The sequence below is a fragment of the Puma concolor genome, chromosome B3 (assembly GCF_028749965.1).
Source record: "Puma concolor isolate L17-30 chromosome B3, mPumCon1.1.hap2, whole genome shotgun sequence".
In the NCBI taxonomy this organism is placed as follows: domain Eukaryota; kingdom Metazoa; phylum Chordata; class Mammalia; order Carnivora; family Felidae; genus Puma; species Puma concolor.
The window spans coordinates 10963355-10978303 of NC_141672.1; the positions used below are offsets into that span (position 1 = coordinate 10963355).

General features: G+C 58.1%; 1 protein-coding gene across 2 annotated transcripts; it reads right to left on the reverse strand.

Moving 5' to 3' along the window:
• Positions 1 to 1193: 1193 nt before the first annotated feature.
• Positions 1194 to 9749, reverse strand: SERPINA3 (serpin family A member 3). Of its 2 annotated transcripts, none has more exons than XM_086708888.1 (5): positions 9657 to 9749; positions 7890 to 8543; positions 5725 to 5998; positions 3121 to 3271; positions 1194 to 1572 (listed from the first exon to the last, which is right to left on the reverse strand). In XM_086708888.1, the coding sequence occupies exons 2-5, from the start codon at positions 8524 to 8526 to the stop codon at positions 1369 to 1371; spliced, it is 1266 nt and encodes a 421-aa protein (XP_086565014.1). In that variant the 5' UTR covers positions 8527 to 8543; positions 9657 to 9749; the 3' UTR covers positions 1194 to 1368. The 2 variants fall into 2 exon arrangements, with proteins under 2 accessions (XP_086565014.1, XP_086565013.1); XM_086708887.1 differs by having other exon boundaries at positions 9653 to 9727.
• Between the last annotated feature and the right edge of the window lie 5200 nt (positions 9750 to 14949).

Consider the following 14949-nt stretch of genomic DNA (forward strand, 5'->3'; position numbering starts at 1 on the left):
CTCCAGGAAGTCTTCTCTGACTTCCCTGAGTTCGGTGCTTTGTTCTTAGCTTCCAGAGCCTTGCTTCACCATCAGTCTTGCCCAGCAGATTCCAAGTCTGTGAGGGTCATCACTGTGAGAATCTTTTCTTCTTTGTTTATTTTATTTATTTTTTATTTTAGATTGAAAGAGAGAGAGAGGGAGAGACCATGAGTTGGGGAGGGGCAGAGGGAGAAAGAGAGAGAATCTTTTTTTAAAATTTTTATTTTTTTAAGTTTATTTATTTATTTTGAGAGAGACAGAGAACGCATGACCGGGGGAGGGGCAGAGAGAGAGAAAGAGAGAGAGAGAGAGAGAGAGAGAGAGAGAGAGAGAGAGAGAATCCCAAGCCGGCTCCATGCTGCCAGCACAGAGCCTGACACGGGGCTTGAACTCACCAAACCGTGAGATCGCGACCCAAGCTGAAACCAAGAGTCGGACGCTTAACTGACTGAGCCACCCGGGCCCCCCATCACTGCGAGAATCTTCAAGGGCAGAATCTCTTTGTGGCTCGGAGCGGTCCTCTTGACATCTAGCAGGTTGGGATAATACCCCGCTGGCAATAATTCCTAGCTGTGTGGGCTTGGGGGAAATTACTGAGCCTCTCCGTTCCTCAGTTTCCTCATCTGTAAAATGGGGCTCAGAATCACCTATAGGTTTTAACTGCAGTTGTCCTTTTATGCCTCATTTGCTTGCTGAGGGTCTCATCGGTTGGAGAGGACTCAGGACTGGTGAGGCAGGCGAGGAACTCCGGCCGGGAACCTACAAAGCAGCTATTCTCCCTGGATTGGGCGTGCTGGGGGGCGCAATAAAAGGAGACATCCTGGAGGAGAGAAGGCCCGGGAGCCAGAGGTCCAGGGGCTATGCCAGATGTGGTCAGGGTTGGGGGTGGGGGTCCATGCGTAGACACATCTGGGCCCAGGGGAGGGAAAAAAAGCGAGACTGGAACCCGGGACAGGGGAGCCCACAGAAGAGAACCAGGCCACAGGCTCTCCTCCCGTCCCGGGCCTGAGGTCCAGGTGGGCTTGGCCACGAGTGCCGCAAGCAGAGGGGCCCAGAGCCTGGGTGAGACTGAGCCCAGTGGAAGGTTCTGGGGCTTGGCCCCTGGGCACAGGCAGCTGCAGGGCCGTGGAGTCAGGCAGATCAGGGTAGAAAGGCACAAGGAGAGCGTCCTGTCCGAGAAAGGTGGTTTATTGCTGTCTGGAGGTCTCAGAGCCTCCGATCAAAAAGTCCACAGGCTCCCTGTGCAGGTGGAAGCCACGAGGCAGAGTCACTGTGGCTCCTTGGTGCGCAGAGGCCAGGCTGCGTCTGGAGGAGACCCGGGCGCCCGGCACCTCAGAGGGGGGGGCCCTAGGCTTGATTGGGGTTGGCGACCTTGCCCCAAAAGAGGATGTCCTGGGTGTCTTTGCTGAGTATGGACAGCAGAAACGGTCTGTTGAAACTCACAGTGGTCAGTGGGCCAATTTTTCCAGACATCAACATAATTTTGCTTCCCGTGGCCGCTGCTGCTTCCGTGCCCACCTCGGTCACATCGAGCACGGTCTTGTGGACCACCTGCGGGAACGCAAGACCGTCAGCCACCGCAGATGGGGTGGGCAAGAGGTGAACAGCCTGCTCGAGAGTCCCGAGGGGGCATCTACCCTGGCCTGTCATTGTGCTGCTCAGCCGGATCCATTTGTTTGCTCCTCCCGACGACCGTGGCAGCGGTCTTGCACAGACCCAACGCACAGATGCACAAACTGAGGCTCAGGGTCATGGAGACACAGAGGGAGGGCACCCTGATCTGAGTGCCTCTCTATCTGAGTCCAGGGACTGTGCTGCCCCCCAAAACCACTCCATATAATGTAGAGGGAGGGTCAAGGGTCATACGAGGCATTTTTCTCGCAAGCAACTTTCTGGCAGCTTCTCGGCCTTGAAGCAGCCGCCGCAGACATCCCTGCAGACAGGAAGGGCCCCACTGGTTTTAGCACCTCTCCTGCTCCATCTGAAATGTCCTCGGGACCCTTGGCGACTTTGGGTGTCATGGGGCTTCACATCCCTGGACCGCATGGACCCCTCTGCACACGTCTCTCCATCACCGCACCCTTTGGAAAGTGGGGCGCGGAGGAGAGCGGAAGGCTCAGACGCCCCGCTTCATCTGGGGACCTTGTTTCCAGAAGCGTAGCGCAAGGGTCCCTGTATTCTCCTTTCACACCCTTGGGGCATTTCCATCACCATTGCCCGGTGGCTGTGATTATCTAGTGCCTCTCCCCTACTCTGTCGGGCACTGCACACTGGCCAAGAACCATCACCCCCATTTACAGATGAAAACTTGAGGGTTCCAGCACTGTAATTATTTGCCACTGTTGGCAGTAAAATGTGGGGCACGGGGGGCGCCGGGGTGGCTCAGTCGGTTGAGCATCCGACTTCGGCTCAGGTCACGATCTCACGGTTCGTGAGTTCGAGCCCCGCCTCGGGCTCTGTGCTGACGGCTCAGAGCCTGGAGCCTGCTTCAGATGCTGTGTCTCCCTCTCTCTCTCTGCCCCGCCCCCGCTTGCACTCCGTCTCTCTCTGTCTCGAAAATAATATAAACATTAAAAAAACATTTTTTTTTAAAAAGGCGGAGCACGGGATGGGGTCCACCTCTCATTCCGTCCCAGCGCTCCCCCACGCGTGGCTTCCGTGTCACATTATATGGCAAGGGGAGGTGGGGACCGGCTTTCAACACGGTTGCGGCCCAGCTCTCCCGGGCTTGCGCAAGTCCCGGGGAGGGGAGGCGGATAACGAGAAATGCAGTGATTTATGCAAATTCAAGAGGACCCAAACGTCCGCCGGCCTTTACCATTCGAGCTCAGATATGGAGGATGAGTCACCTACAGTTTAAAGACTCACCTGGGGGGCGCCTGGGTGGCGCAGTCGGTTAAGCGTCCGACTTCAGCCAGGTCACGATCTCGCGGTCCGTGAGTTCGAGCCCCGCGTCAGGCTCTGGGCTGATGGCTCAGAGCCTGGAGCCTGTTTCCGATTCTGTGTCTCCCTCTCTCTCTGCCCCTCCCTCGTTCATGCTCTGTCTCTCTCTGTCCCAAAAATAAATAAACGTTGAAAAAAAAAAAATTAAAGACTCACCTGGGACACTGCCAGGTTCCTCTCCCCCGTGATTCCCGACAGGTCGGCCTGGTTGGTGAAGACTTTCGTCACGCCCAGCTGGGGGAGTATGGCTTCCAGATTATAGCTGCTGGAGATGGAAAACTTGGGCAGGTACAGGTTGTCTATCCACCTGGGAAAAGAGAAAGTTTAAGGTGAACCTGCCTGACCCAATGCTCACCTTCTCCCGTCTCCCAGCGAGGTCTTCCCTGCTTTCCTTTCTAGCCACCTTGTTGGAAATAAGTACTCATCTCCTCAGTTTCTTCTTCTTTTTTTAAGTTTATTTATGTATTTTGAGGGGGAAGGGGAGAGAGAGAGAGAGAGACAGAGAACCTGAGTAGGGAAGGGGCACAGAGAGAGAGAGAATCCCAAGCAGGCTCTGCACTGTCGGTGCAGAGCCCAGTGCGGGGCTTGAACTCCCGAACCGTGAGATTATGACCCGAGCCGAAATCCAGAGATGGACGCTTAACCGACTCGGCCACCCGGGCGCCCCTCTTTTCCTCAGTTTCTTGACCCCTTGTGCTGACTCTTCTTAATTCATTAATTAGCCATGCACATCTGCGAGTGCCTACGTGTGCCAGGCAGGGGGCCGGGGCCGGGGCCGTGGCGGCACCCGTGCCTGCCCTGGTCCTCCCCCGCAAGCTTGCAGGACAGCGGGAAACACACTGTCTCCGACAGGGATTCCACAGAATGCTCCACGGGCACCAGGAGGGCTTCCTGTAGGAGGTGGCGTCAAGCCTGAGTCCTGAAGGGGAGGAAGGAGCTCGCTGGGTGGAGACGGGAGCAGGAGGCAGGTGGATGGACTTGTAGGAAGGCAGGAAGGAGAGAGGATGCTTCACAGAGTGGAGGGTGGCCTTGGTGTTGGGGATGAGCGGCCGGGGCTGGGGCTGGACATGAAGGGATTCTATTCGAGGGGATCCCGAAACGCGCAACTGAAGGCCCCCATCTTGTCTGTCTGGCGAGCTCCCCGAGGGCAGGGGCTTCTTCTCCTTCGGAGCGGAACTGGTGGGGAGTTCTGGCAGCAAAAGCTCCCCACCTTCACACTTCCCTCTGTCTGTTTATATCCCTCCAGGCTCTTGTCACCGTCTGGTTTTACAGTTGCCAGACGTGAGGAGGCTGCGTCTCCCATTGAACCTTGAGTCCCATGAGCAGGAAGGATATCCATTTCTCTCCAAATTCATTCATTCGTCCATCCATCCAGGCATCCATTCATTGACTCACCCATTCCTAGCACCCATCATGGGCTGGGAATGTGCAGAGGCGTATATTTCCTCAGCGCTTTGTAAATTAAAGGCATGTGATGAATATTCTACCCGTCGACACCCGATCATCAAGCCCCTGCCGTGTGCAGTGGTTATTTGCTGTTGGAGGAAGGTAGCGTTGAAACATGCAACGTGGGTGAGAGAGCGGGGTCTCTGTGTCGTGGGCCTTCCAGGGATCTGACCTGCGACTGCCACCCCGTGTCCCCACTGCGGGGACCGGGCCCAGGACGCTCCTTGCCTTGCTTGTCCCCTTGGCTTTGGTCTTCCGCATTCCATGTCCCAGCCCGTCTCGACCCTCAGGTTGACCTGGCCCCTGACCACTTCTCACGCTTATTGTGGCACTGGGCTCCTAACAGGTCCTCCTGCCTCCATGCTTGTCCTCGACGGTCAGTTCTCCACTCACCTTCCTGGGTGGTCTTTTTAAAACAGTACTCAGGTCACTCCCTCTTCGGCACAGACCTTGCCATGACTCCGCATTGCACTCAGAGGAGGGAGAGTTGCGGTTTCCCCGGCGTCTGCATGGCCCTGCTTGACCAGAGCCGTCCCGCGGGGCCCCCTGACTTCTCCTAACTCTCACTCTGCTCCAGCCTGTCTCGCCTCACCAATCCTCAGGCAGACCAGGCTTTGCACGGAGGCTCCGCACTGGCCGTTCCCTCTGCCAGGAACGCTCTTCCCTAACATACCCACAGGGCTCGGTCCCTCATGCCTGGTCATGCCGATGCTCAGATATTACCTGCTGGCGATCCTATTTCAAATCACTAACCACCTCCTGGTGGGTTCAGTGTTCCTAATCATTTTACCCTGCTCTATTCTCCACCCCCACACCTTCATTTCTTCAGGTCCAACATATTGAACAATTTACCTATTTAAAATTAGTGCCTTGGGGCGCCTGGGTGGCGCAGTCGGTTAAGCGACCGACTTCAGCCAGGTCACGATCTCGCGGTCCGGGAGTTCGAGCCCCGCGTCAGGCTCTGGGCTGATGGCTCAGAGCCTGGAGCCTGTTTCCGATTCTGTGTCTCCCTCTCTCTCTGCCCCTCCCCCGTTCATGCTCTGTCTCTCTCTGTCCCAAAAATAAATAAACTTGAAAAAAAAAAAATTAAAAAAAAAATAAAATAAAATTAGTGCCTGGCCCATCGTAGCTGCTCAATTAACCTATGCGATGGAGGAGTAAATGGGCCAAGGGCAAGGTAACCCCGAGCCCCACGTGTGCTGGGACCGGTTCTCCCAGCGCTGCAGCCCCGGCTGGGGACATCAGGGGGGTCCCGCGGCGCTGGGGACACGGGGAGTGGGGGAGAGCGACGGAGGAGGAGGGAGGGGCAGTCACCTCAGCCGCAGCGAGTGTCTCCACCCCCTCAGCGTCTCTGGTTGCAGCGCGGCCTCCACGGCCTCCATCCTGCCCTGGTCCGGGAGAACAAAGAGGGCGCTGTCGTTGCTGGCGTACTGGAGCTCTACGACGGTGCAGGCCAGCCGCTCGTCCCGGAAGTAAGGCACCTCCACGTCCTCGAGGTCCATCATGGGCACCGTCACCCTCCTCCTCTTGCTCACGTGGAACTTCGCCTCGAACGTGTTGTGGGGGTCGAAGGGCGTCTTCCATTTGGCTGAAGGTCAGAGGACTCCGTGAACACGGGGCTGCCGGGCCTCTACCCCTTCCCTGCCCGGGTTCCCCGGGGGCGCACCGCCAGGCACCCCACTGGCCTCTTAGGGGCGGCCAAGCGGGCGGGGCGCCGGAGACGGCGGTGAGCCCCACAGGTCGGGACGGGGAAGGGGCCGCGGAACGAAGATCCGGTTCATTGTGGTGAGCGAGACACCTGCCGGAAGCCGGGAGGAGCAGGTGCAAGAGAGACGGGGAGGGGTCAGGGCGAGAGGGGGGAGGGGCCCCGGAGCGCTGCCGCCGGGGGAGGAATGGGAAACCCCTGACCCCCTTAAAGGGACAGTGCTGGTAACCGCCAGTTGGCCACCCGGTCGTTGGCCTCGCCCGGAGGTCCGCACACACGCACAACGGGCTGAAACGAGGGGCCAAGTGGGGACGTGAGGGCAGCGCGGAGGTCAGCCGAGGAGAGGGCACAGGTCTCTGTCCCCAGGAGGACTGGAGCACTCAGAAGGGTGGGTGGGAGCTCCTTTGCTGGGAAAGTGAGCCACCCCCTCCCCTCCCCCCCCCCCCCCCCCCCCCCGGGGCCTGAGCTTCACTGATAGAGGCGCCAGAGTGGGGGGTGGGGGGGAAGCCCACGGGCTGGTGTGTCCCTGGGAAGGAGAATTTGGAGGAGAAAATCCTTGGACAGGGCAGGGTGGTAGGAGGGGAAAACACAGGAGACACAAAGAACAGACAGGGCGCATCCGGCCCACATTCGTTTTATAGAGAAATCTGGTTCCACGCCTTCACCTGCGGGGGCGGGGGACCCAGCCAGAGCCCCTCCTGCAGACTTGCTGTGTCTCCCCTCAGCTCTTGTCTCTCAGACACCTGATGGCTCCCTGACTCCATGATCAGGCTTTGGGTCTCGTCTGTTTTTCGTCCCCATTGGGACTGCTGCTCCCCAAGGCTGACTCTGTTTGCACTCCGTCTCTCCCGAATTTATGGGCTGAGGTCTGTGTTTGCTGGGTTTCTACCCATGGGATGGGGCACTGGACCAACCAGAATCTGGGAAGGGGTCCTGGCTGGGATATTGCCCTCCCCCAAGGCGCTTCCCCAGAATGGTGACCCTGCTGGTACCACCCTCAAGATCATAGAGGATTGGGGGTGCCTGGGTGTCTCAGTCGGTTAAGCGGCCGGCTCTCATTTTCAGCTCCGGTCATGATCTCACGGTTCGTGAGGTCAAGCCCCGCGTCGGGCTCCACACTGACAGTGCAGAGCCTGCTTGGGACTCTCTCTCTCCCTCTCTCTCTGCCCCTCCCCTGCTCTGTCTCTCTCTGTCTCCCAAAATAAATTCATAAACTTAAAAGAAAAGCTTATAGGGGAGCATAACCTCCCCCGTTATTACAGAACCCTGGGTTGGCCAGGCTCCTTACACACTGTCTTCCTGTGTTCATGGCCCCCAGACGGGCTGGGACTCCCAGAGGCTGAGTCCCTGGGCAGGACCCAGTCCAGGTCAGAACGGTCCCACTGGTGTGGCACTGGCAGAGGGCTTCTAGAGCATGTCCAAAGGCGTCTCTTCAGGGAAGAAGCTGAAGTTCCCACCCACCCAAGAGCGACTTGAAAGGGCAGCGCCTGCCTTCTTGTGAGCAGGCAAGTTTGAGTCTGACTCAGTCCAAGGGTTACTGGGCCCGTCCCAGCGTCGTTTGGAAAACCTTAAGAGAAGACCATGCTTACAGGCAAGGAGGGACCTTGGTGCCACGCCTCCTCCCCTCTGCCCCCTCTGGACCAAGGGCACCTGCTGTGTGAGGGTTTCCCTAATAACATGGTTTGCTACACCAGGCCAGAGACGGCCCCACCGGAGCAGAACTAAGAGATCAGATCTGATCCGTTTCCTTCCAAACCCCAAGCCGGGCACTCACCTTTAAGGAAGATGTAGTTCACCAGGACCATTGCTGTGTGCAGGTCAAGGTCCTTGACCAAGTCCACAATTTTCCCCTGGGTCCTATTCTTCACGAAGTCGTTGATAAGCTTCTCGGCGGCAGCCGAGTCCTGGAAGTTGGTGGAGAAGGCCTCGGAGGCGTAGAGCGCCCTGGCATCTTCCCTGAACTTCTCCAGCAGCTTCCGCCCCTCGCTGACAAATATGGCGTTGCCCACGCTCAGCTGTAGCTCGTCGCTGGGCCGGCTGAGGCTCTGCAGAAGGTGCCGGAAGCCCCGGTGGATTTCCGTGTCGGGGGTCTCCGTGAGGTTGAACTTGAGGCCTTCGAGGATCTCCGTGAGGGTGGTGCCGCGGGCCCCCAGGGATAGGAAAGCCAAGGCGGTGGAGATGCTCAGCGGGGAGAAGATGACGTTCTTATTGGGGGTCTTTGAAACCAACCGCTTGTAGAGGCTGAAGGTGAAGGCAGTGTTGCTGGAGGCCAGTCGGAGGCTGTCCAAGGGCGGCCCAGTGTGTTGTACCTCCTGGGTGGCTATCTCGGGGCCAAGGCTGCCCCCCAGGAGGCAGCGGACAGTGGGGCAGAGCCCAGCCACCAGGAGCCCCAAAGCCAAGAGGGGTGACATTCCAACTGCCCTCAACTCTGGAAAACAAAGCTCTTTTAAGTCTTGGAGGGCCCGATGGTGTCCCGACCGCCTCCCCCTGCGTCCCGTGTGGCCTGTGTTCTAGTCTCTGCCTCTGTTAGCTTTGTGAAGCTATGGAGGGGCCTGGCTCATAGCAGGTGCGCCTCCCCCCACATGCCACCCCCAACTCTGAAACTACCAGCTAAGCCAGAGCAACGATTCCACTGGGAGAAGGAATGGAGGAAAGATCAGAGAGAGGCGGGGTTCAAAGCCGGTGACCACAGCAAACAGGATTATGTACCTTCGGGCTCTGCCCACTCAGTCCCAGAGTCCAGAGGAGAAAAGGGCAGCTTCTGAGATGGGGAGGGGAGCTGGGGAGGGGAGGAGAGGGAGGGGCGGCCGAGGAGGGGGTTGAACCCCTTTCCATCGAGAGGCCCGGAAACACCTTCAGACAGGCACCAGGGGCGGTGGCAGTTGAACTGCCTCAACACTTTGTTTACCCTTCGGCTGCTGCAACCGTTTCTTTGGAAGCGTTAAACAGCCCAACCCCTTCCCCCACCCCCTTCCCAAATTATTTCTGGAGAAAAAGAACTTTGTTTGGGCAAGTTAGCAGGCTGGCTCTGTTTCTGAGCAGCCCGTCCTCTCGGTTGCTGGACAGACACAGCCTGCCTGTCTGGCCGGGGACGCTGGAGGGGAGAGGAACCACGAAACAGCCCCCACCGAGACCGCGTGGCCTCTGCCCGGAGGGACCCCGTACAACAGTTCTGTCTGCGCCACGCGGTGAGGGCAGTGCCCTGTGCCAGACAAGGGGAGGCCCCTCGGGCCCCTCGGCGGAGTTGGGGCCCTGTCGGTCCCGTGTATGGGGGTGCCCAGCTGGCTAGAGTCAGAATCCAAGCGTATTGGAGGCAGAAAGGGCCACAGAAGCCCTCGTGGTACCCTTTGCAGGGGTGAAGACCCAGACCCAGAGAGAGGACTTGTCTTCAGAGTGCGTGGCATGCGGGGCCAGCGCCAGAGCCGTCCCTGGCTCCCTCCTGGCTCCCTCCCGCCTCGCAGGCTCCAGGCCAACGCCTAGAACCACCCTAGAAAAGTGGGTTCCTTTGCTCCCAGCACGCACAACATCACGGATTACCTGCCTCTGAGCTGGATGTAGTCGGCTGATCCCAAAGCCACACGCCCGGAGTGCTGGGTTTTCGTGGGTGCTGACACATTTATCCCTGCAAAGAACTCCTCCCCTCTCTTGGGAAATGTTGGCAGGGACACCCAACTGTTCCGTTTTGGAGTGGGATGGCCAAAGAATCATTTCTGGTAACCTGGGTTTATTAGTTCTACTGGAATAATCCAGTTACGGGAATGGTTCCTAACTTGTTCCTTTAAAAAAATAATAATAACACCCCCCCACACACACACCACAAAAAACAACTTTCCTTTTTCACTGTTATCTTTTACGAAATATTCGTTGAGGAACATGTGAAAACCCAGAAAATATACAGAAGGGCATGGGAAAATACTCCCCCCCCAGATTTCATCGCCCCACTAACACGGTGCTGTATTTCTTTTATAAGGTCACTTTTCTTGGAAAGGTGTAGGCATGTGATGTGAATCTTCATACGCAAACTCAGATGTGTATTTTTAAATGCAACACCCCGGGCGCCTGGGTGGCTCAGTCGGTTAAGCACCCGGCTCTTGATTTCGGCTCAGGTCGTGATGTCATGGTTCGGGGGTTCAAGCCCCGCGTCGGGCTCTGCACCGACAGCACGGAGCCTACTTGGGATCCTCTCTCTCTGTCCCTCCCCTGTTTGTGCTCTCTCTCTCTCTCTCAAAATAAATAAATAAACTTAAGGAAATGCAACACTCTTTTCTTGCCAGCAGACTGATTTGCGTTTTGAGGCACCCCTCCCCCACTCGCAGATCGGGGGTATTGGTCTGAGGACCCGGAGTGCGGGGGAGCACGTCCGTCTTTGGCAAGCTCCTCTTCGTCCTGGGGTTCTGCCACTGAGAGCTGTTGGCACCTCGTGGTCTCCTCGGATCTCTCTCGAACCCCAGGCCTTTCTTGGGCTCATGAGAAAACCTTCCCCTTGATCCCTCATGGTCCCAACCTTCCCTCCATGACAACCTCTGACAGACTACAGGGTTCCGAGGAGCACGGTTGGGAAACCACTGGCTTACCGGTAAGGGTGCGGCTTTGGCGAGCCGTGAACCCGAGTCCTGAATGTAACCTCGCCAGCTGCGTGGCCTCAGGCAAGTGGGAATCCCTCAGGCTTAACCTCCGTGTCTCTAAAACGCTGAGAGCAGCAGCTTCCTGACCGGGTGACACCAAGGGTAAGTGTCATGACACCGAGTGTCAGCTCCTTTAGGACCAGATTGTACCATGCTGTGTCCTGCTGGCCGTGAAGCACTGAGGTCGCTAAGAGTTCCGGCCCCATCGTCCCTGAGATGGTGACCTAGTGCCCTTTTAGGTTCCAAACACTTGCAGAACTGAATACATATTTTATTTTATTTTTTAATTTTTTTGAGGTTTATTTATTTTTGAGACAGAGGGAGACAGAGCACGAGCAGGGGAGGGGCAGAGAGAGAGAGGGAGACGCAGAATCCGAAGCCGGCTCCAGGCTCCGAGCCGTCAGCACAGAGCCCGACACAGGGCTCGAACTCACGAACCTGAGCCAAAGTCAGATAGGCCTAACTGACCTAACTGACCAAACCACCCAGGCGCCCCTGTCCCTTTATCATGTTGAGTGTTGTCACTAAACCCTGGTCCAGAGAGGCGGATTTGGGGGAGAGGAAAAATTCTAGCATCTAATCTTGTGACTTGCCCAAGGACCCCTAGCTGTTAAGTGGTGCAGCTAGCAGAGGTTGGGCAAAACCACCCCAATGCCAGATCCAGCCCCTCTCTGCCTTCCCATGCTCCAAAAAAGAGAGAGAGAGAGAGAGAAGGGGAGCATTTCCATCCTTGAACATAGGAGGGAAAATGCCAATCACGGGAGAATAATTCTCACACGGGTGCTGGGGCCACTATTTTTAGAAGGCATCGCCTGTCTCTGGATCCGTGTCGGGAAGGCGGCCTCCTTTATGTGGGACGGGGTCCCAGCTGGATGGGAGCTCTGTCCCTGTCTGTCACCACCTCCCACCTGTGGCCGCGGATGGGCATGTTTTTCGGACTTGAAATGGACCCAGGTGAGCAGCCCTAGGGGAGCTGACCCTAGGGGGTCAGGGCCAAGGTCTCCAGGAGCCTACTTCCCAGCCTCAGGAAACCTGCCGGTACAGAGCAGAGACAGGCAGAGGCCAGAAGTGGTGCTAGGCTTTGGGGCCTGCACGGCTGTGCCTGTGGCACCTGCCTCCAAGGGGAAGATGTGGAAGTTGTATGTCGAGTGCTCAGCCCCAACGCTGGGGCTGGCGGGTGCTCCCTCTGTGGGACAGTCACCCTTTCCGTCCCCGCCACAAGCTGTCGGGACGGGATTGACTTGGGTCTTGCAGGCTCGGCCATTCTGATGCTGTTTACTGCCTTCTATAGTTACAGCCTTCGCAGCGTTGCTTCTGATTCCTGCCTTGGTGCAGGCGGTTAAAGAAAACCATAGGAAAAAGAGTTGTGTCCCCACTTGGGCCGGGATTGCAGATGGAAAAGAGTATACTTCTGGGGCTCGACGGGGGCCGGGGCGGATGGCGGGAATCCGAGGGTGTCCCACCTCCGCAGAGCAGGGAGGGACCAGAGCAGCCAGTTCCTTCCAGCAGAGAGTTTCTTCCTGGAGACTGGAGAGGCGGCGCTCCCGGGAAGGTCCCCGCTCGGCCAGGCCCCTCTGGCGTCACGGCTCTGTCACCACGTACTGGCTGGGTGACTCTGGGCTAGTTACTTCACCTCTCTGAACCCCCTTAAGTTGATTGTAGCTCCGGAAAGAATTCACAGGAGGAAGAAATGGAATACTGGCTCCGGTCCAAGCCGCAGAGCGGGTCCTGCCTTCTCCCTTCCAGGCGGAGGGGCCCCTGCTCTCGGCTGGAAAAGCGCACACAGATGTCCCGCTGCCGCTCGCTGTCTGCGTTGGCGCTGACCCGGTTCTGTGCGGCTGGGGAGATGTTGGCTGCAGATCTCAGGCCCCTTTGCAAAGTCCCTTCGGCACCACCGCCCTGGCTGTGCCCCCGCGAATCCCCAGGCGCCCGCGGGGGTATTTGGCAGAGTAGGGAGAATGCCCGCCTCTGCTCTGCGAGCTGCTTGGTCATCTAATGCTCCTCCTGTCCCTTTGACGAGGGAGCCGCTTGCCATCATCGGCTCGCATTCCCGCCAGGCCCTCCCCGTGACGGGTGGCGGCTGAGAATTCCTGATGAACAAGGACTCTGAGGTCAGAGCAGCCCAGGCCCCGACTTACCACCCACACCCGTGATGCACACCAACCTTTCCGAGCCGCACACTCTCCCTACCGCCCCCCACCCCCTCCATGGCGAGTGGGGCAGGAAGGCCCTTCTCACGCACCTGTTCAGTGTTTCCTGTCGGTCAGTCCTGCCGCTTTTTATTAAGATGCCTCTATGAGGGCAGTTCCTCTGCCCGATGCTGGGGTCACAATACTCTGGTCACCCTAAAGATGTGTCCTCAAATCCTCTGATAACACTCCCTTCAAGAGCCAGAGTTTAATTACCCGGCCCTTGTGTCGGACTGGGGGAGTGACTTACTTATTTGTAACACGGAGAATGCGGCAGAGGGGGGAGGGTGGCGTTTCTGAGAATGGGTCATAAAAAGACAGCGGCTTCTGTCTTGCATGCTCTGTCAGTCTGTCTGTGTCTCTCACATCCCCCACCCCCACCCCCCCACCCCCCCGCCGCCATGGGAAGCGTGTCTATGCAGCCCTGCAAACAGATCCACTCCGAAGAGCAGAGAATAAATCCGGACGTCCAGCTCCAGCCCCTGTCCGGCCTTCAGGAACGGCAGCCCCTGGCCCGGGGCCGGACCACGAGCTCAGGAGGGACCGTGAGCCGGAACCTTCCAGCTCGGCCTCTCCCAGATTTCTGACCCTTAGAAACTGGGAGGTGGTACATGGTTGCTCCCGGCTGTGAACTTTTAGGGTGATTTGCTATGCAGCCAAGATGAACCCCAGTCCACATCCTCGACCCACTGAGCTCTTAGGATCCAGGGAAGAGAGAGCAAACAGGGAAATCCGAATATTATATAAGGGAGCAATTTCAGCTTCATACTCCAGCCTGTGGCACAGGGCTGGTGCCCCAGTTAGCGGGAGTTCCTTCTCGCTCCCTGTTTTCAGGTAAATGTACCCATTCCTCCTTGGCCCACAGAGGCCCAGGCGCCCACACACGCCTCCTGGGAAGGTTGGAGTACCCTATTTTCCATCTGAGGAGACTGAGGCACAGAGCGATGCAGTAGGTTCCCGGTCGCAGGGAGCCCACACTCCTGCCCTCTCCGAGACACCGAGCGCCCGTCCTGGCTGGCCCTGGCAGTACACCGACCCCAGCCTCCGGGCTTTGGCCGTGCTCTGTGCCAGCCTGTGGACAGGTCCCGGCATTCGGTCTGGAAGACACGGCTGGCGGCCCGGCGGTGATAGGTTTCTGAGTTCAGCGTCAAGGGCTGTGAAGGTGGCCGCAGGCTGCAGAGCTCCGTGGCTGAGGGGAGGCCCTCGCGCGCGCCCCCCGCTTGCTCCCATGCCCCCCTCCGGCGGCCTTGTCTGGCCTCAGACCCTCTCCCGGGCCACAGGGACTTTCCACTCCTCCGGCAGGGGGTTGTCCGCCGGCCTGTTTCAGTCGCGTCCATCACCTCGCACCTCTCACCTGGGGTGCCGTGGCTCTTTCCAAGTTTCCAGAGATTTCCGGTGAGCAGAATGCGGACACCAGTGCCTGCTTGGCGTCTCTCCTTAGTGACGTCTCACACGGATCACACCCTAAAAGGACCCCCCCCCCGTCCCCGCCTCCCCACAGTCTTCCCACGTCCCAGTACAAGGGGCCTCTAGCTCCCCAGCTCAGCCAGGACCTGGGGCCATCCCCGTCCCCTCTTTCAGTCCCCTCCCCTGCTCTCTCTCTCTCTCTCTCTCTCTCTCTCTCTCAAATAAATAAATAAATAAACATTAAAAAAAAGAATTTGAGTCATTCAGGGCACTCTCCTGCTTGGAGCCCTGCTGGCCTCCTTGTGGCCTCCCTGGTGCAGAAGCCCCCACGTGGTCTGGCCCTGCCCACCTCCAGGCTGGGACAGCAGACAGCGGGGGCCCGAAGCTCACTCCTGGAACACAGCTGGCCCTGCAGCACCCACAGCCCCCAGCTTGTACCAGGAAAAGGGAGGGTTTTGGCTTCCTTTACAAACAAGGGAACCTCCCAGAACGTTCTGTCTCGGGCTCCGGTCTGATGCAATCACGGGTGAGTCCGCACCTTTGTTACACTTCTGCCTGCACGTCGCGTGGCAGGAGGCCTCCCCTGGTCCTTCCTGGTGGAACCGACCCTCCT